At 41.4% G+C, this 4,607-nt stretch overlaps 1 protein-coding gene across 1 annotated transcript; it reads right to left on the bottom strand.

Annotated features, from left to right (window-relative positions):
- Nucleotides 1–250: 250 nt before the first annotated feature.
- Nucleotides 251–4,061, bottom strand: LOC103974232 (probable leucine-rich repeat receptor-like protein kinase At1g35710). The gene is made up of 2 exons (XM_065151101.1): nt 984–4,061; nt 251–811 (listed from the first exon to the last, which is right to left on the bottom strand). The coding sequence occupies exons 1-2, from the start codon at nt 3,976–3,978 to the stop codon at nt 453–455; spliced, it is 3,354 nt and encodes a 1,117-aa protein (XP_065007173.1). The 5' UTR covers nt 3,979–4,061; the 3' UTR covers nt 251–452.
- Between the last annotated feature and the right edge of the window lie 546 nt (nt 4,062–4,607).

The raw sequence follows: 4,607 nt of genomic DNA, 5'->3' as shown, positions 1-4,607 counted from the left end.
CAATATAAGCTTGTATCATCTTCTCGGAATCGACGATATACGATTGAAGTTGGGTCATACATCGTAATCGTCTGCTTTGGACTTATGTACACACGAGCAAAACAAAAAGATAAATATTATCTTTCTTATACGAATTTGATGGTCGCATATAGATCATGTATCGATAATAATTGATCGATAATATTTTTCTTATCAAATTAAAAAAATTAGACTATAATCAATTAACATTTTATGATTAACACATCCAAAATTGTCGATCTCAACAACTTTATTATAGACACCTCATCACAACTTCAAGATCCTGTTTCCAATTAGGCTTCTATCACTTGCCTCTAAACGACACTACTACACAACCAAAGGGTCCGAACCACCTACACGGCATAACAGTACATACAAATAATACCCTGCGAGCCTCAACAAAGAAGGCAACAACAAAGGAGACATGTGTTCGATCATATGTCTGCATTCATCAAGTCGGAAAGCCTCAGCGCATCAAGAGATCCACAGCTCTGTGGTGTCTTGACAGAACATATATTTTCATAGACTTGCTTCATCGCTGGGCGCGATTCTGGGCTGTTGTTGGCACAACTTAGTGCCGCCGTTAAGACTGCAATTACTTCATCTGCAACTCGAGCCACAGGAAGTGATAGACGTTGGTCTAATGCATCTTTCACGAAGACATTGTTACCAGACGGAGATGACAGAATGGAGATAAGTTCTTCTCCATATGCTCCTACTAACAACTCAAGCGTGACCACACCAAAGCTGTACACATCACATTTGGTGGTTACTCTCATTTTGTAAGCAAGCTCTGCAAACAGCAACAGCAAATAGAAGAAACTTCCAATTTATAAAGATATCCAAAATACATACGATTGTCAAATACTAAGTCTACGTATGCTTCGATATAGCAGTAAGTGAATAGGGGATGCAAAATTTAGGATCATTTGTCTTTGATGGATTAATCTGGGAGAGAAACTTACCTGGTGCTAGGTAACCCCGTGTGCCTGCAAGCATGGTCCAATTTGATGAATCCGGCTTCAGCAGTCGAGCAATTCCAAAGTCGGAAACACAAGCCTTGAATTCTGAATCAAGTAGAATGTTGTTGCTTGTGATATCCCGATGAACGATGGATGGTGTGCAGTCATGATGCATGTAGAACAGAGCACGAGCAACATCCTTCACGATGCTCACCCTCTTCACCCAGTCCAATTCAGCTGCAGTTTCGCTTCGGAGAACAGATCCCAGACTTCCTCTCTCCATGTACTCGTACACCAGAAATTTGTGTCGAGGAGAGGAGCAGAACCCGTAAAGCTTGACGATATTGCGATGTCGAATTTGAGTAAGAGTTTGTATCTCATTTTGAAAGGGTTGCTCGTCGAATGTACCTTCAGTGTCTGGTAGGTGAATCTTCTTCACCGCTAGCAGCTCCCCACTTGCTAACTCTACTCTGTAGACTCTGCCATATGCACCACTTCCGATACAGTATTTGGCATCGAAATCTTCGGTGGCTTCGATGATGTCCTTGTATACATCTCTTCCATCAAAATTCAATATAGAAAATGCACCTTCTTTGTTGTGATTATCATCGACAGGTACTGGCGGGTTCTTTCTCTTGTGGAATCGTAAAGCAGCTGCATTGAATATAAACAAGAGAAGGAAGAAGACGACGGAAGCGATGATGGCTATTACAACCACTTTGTGGCGCTTGCTTCGGTCATCTTTTGTTGGAGTACCGAGTGTAACACACGGAGGCAATCCTCGAACAACTCCACACAGATCATTGTTATGGGCAAACCACTCTGCCGGGGCTCTTCGGAAAGCTGGGCTATCAGGAACAGGGCCGTCCAGTTCATTGTAGGATACATCTACGGTAGACAAGCTCATCATATACGTTAGCGAAGATGGAAGATGACCAGACAAGGAATTATGCGATAGATTCAGGCTTTGCAGCATCACCAATTTGCTGAGTTGGGATGGAATCTCCCCTGTTAGTGAGTTGTGGCTGACGTCAAATGTGTCTTGAAGGTCCACCAGATTACCAATGGCCAAAGGAATGGTTCCACGGAAGTTGTTGTTGTTAAGCTTCAACGATCGGAGTTTCATGCAGTTGCCTAATTGATCTGGGATTCTTCCTGCCAAGTTGTTGGATGAGAGATCAAGCAGTTCAAGATCGGACAGCATTCCAAACTCCGAAGGCACCTGGCCGACGAGTTGGTTGTTGCCCAAGCTCAGATTGTAGAGAAGGGTTAAGCTGCCGAAGCTCTTTGGGATCTCGCCTTGTAGGTAGTTGGAAGAGAGGTCCAGATCTTGCAGTTTCGTCAACTGCCCAAACTCGGTGGGTATGACTCCGGTGATGTTGTTATTTGAGATTCTCAGGCGCGTCAGATTGTGCCATCTTGCCCAGTCTGGTGGGAGTGTACCGGAGAGTAGATTGAAGCTCAAATCCATATAATAAAGATGGGGATACATTCCAAGACATTGAGATACATCTCCGGTGAGTTGGTTGTGTTCAAGACGAACCCTTTCTAGTGTGGTACAGTTTTTCAAGGTCGTGGGAATGGGACCTTGGAAGTTGTTCATGCTAAGAATGAAGTATTGTAGGGCTCCACTTTTGCATATGTCTGAGGGTAAATAACCAACGAAGTTATTATTTGACAACACTAGGTATGTCAGTCCAGTAATGTTGTTGATCTCCACAGGCAAAGGTCCAGACAACTGATTATCTAATAAACCTAGTTTTTTGAGTTTGGTCATGTTTCCTATAAAAGAAGGGATGGGACCTGACAATTGATTTTTTAAGAGTGCCAGATCAGTAACTTCAATTAGATTCCAAATCTCAAGAGGAATAAAACCAGATAATTGATTATCCTGAAGGTAAAGAATATTTAATTTAGTCATATTTCCTATAGAGGAAGGAATGAGACCGATTAAAAGATTTTTTGAAAGTAAGAGATCAGTAACTTTAATTAGATTTCCAATGTCAAGAGGAATAAAACCAGATAGTTGATTACCCCAAAAGTAAAGACTCTCTAATTTGGTCATATTTACTATAGAGGAAGGAATTGAACCAGTTAATAGGTTTTCCGAGAAGTCAAGATAGGTAATCTCAATAAGGTTTCCAATCTCGAAAGGGATAGGACCTGAGAGCTGATTTCTTGATAGCGAAAATAATTGCAGCTTGCTTAGGTTTCCAAAAGAAGAGAGAACTCCACCTGTTAGGTTATTATCAGCGATTGATAGGTAAATGAGATTAACTAGATTTTTCAATTCTCGAGGGATGACTCCAGTCAATCGATTTTGGTAGAGATCCAAGTGATAGAGCTTTGTTAAATTTCCTAAACTAGATGGGATTGATCCAGATAGCCTATTAACTCCAATCTCCAGATACATCAATTCGTGGAGCCTCCCTAACTCCTTAGGAATGACACCCACAAGCTTATTATCTTCCAAGTGCAAGGACACAAGGCCGGTGAGGTTGCTAAGAGATGGAGGTATAGCACTAACCATTTGATTCTGGCTAAGACTCAAGAATCGAAGCTCTTTCATGGAGCCTATCCCAATTGGGATTTTGCTTGTGAACTGATTGCTAGTGAGATCAAGAGATACAAGCCTGGAGAGAGCCGAGATGGTCGGAGGAATTGCCCCACCAAGCTGGTTGTAAGAGAGATTGAGACGGAGGAGCGATCCCAATGCCGAGAAATCAAGAGCATCAAGTAGCCCTGCCAAGCCCATTCTCGGCAAGGATATCTCGGTGATCACCAAACGCCCTCTACTTGTGACGGAGTAATTGCATGTAACTCCGGTCCAATTGCACGGACTAGAATTGAGATTCCAATATCTCAGGGATTGAGGACTCCTAAGAGTGGCTTTCCAGTGGAGCAACACCCTCCCTTGGGATCCGAGTGAAGCTTTGACAAGAAGAGCACGGGGAAGCAAGAACAGTAGCAGCAAAGTTTTGTGAAGCTGAGATGCCATACAGCAAGACAAGAAGGCAAATATGTGTTTTTCTGTTGCATGGTCCTTGAGCAAAGAGATAAGATATTTATTAGGGGATACACATCAATGAGTGCATCTTAATATTATTGACCAATTCTCTCACTGCATGCATGCTTCGGTCACCAGAATTCAACAACCATGACTCAAAATTCCATTGGTCATGACATCTAGTGCTATGTATGCCACTTAAGACTTTCTCTGCTACCATTTTTTTGTCTTTGGCATGCAAATTACTTTTTTTTTGTACTCTTATTAAACTAATCTTACAGCGATGTCATAAGTTTACCGAAAAGTCTTACGAGACAAGAGATGATGTGGTGATTACTATGTCGTGTAATGTATGGCATCGTATTGTCTACTAAAATAGGAAAATATAGATGGAGAGATCAATCGTGTGATGGATCTCAAGTCGTGTTAGACGTGCCACTCTTTCCACATTAATTCTCTTTAGAGTAGCTTTTTTTTCATTGTGTAAAACATAAAACGTTGCTATATTAGTAATCAAGAGGATATGTAAGAGAGGAAAAAAGATATTTTAGATAAGAATTTTGATAGTTTTGTATTTTACTATATCAGCAATTAAGTTGATAAGCCATGAGAGGACGACA

This window comes from Musa acuminata, chromosome BXJ3-5 (assembly GCF_036884655.1).
Source record: "Musa acuminata AAA Group cultivar baxijiao chromosome BXJ3-5, Cavendish_Baxijiao_AAA, whole genome shotgun sequence".
Lineage (NCBI taxonomy): Eukaryota > Viridiplantae > Streptophyta > Magnoliopsida > Zingiberales > Musaceae > Musa > Musa acuminata.
Note: the sequence above shows the minus strand (reverse complement) of the source record. Positions and strands in the feature narration are given on the sequence as shown.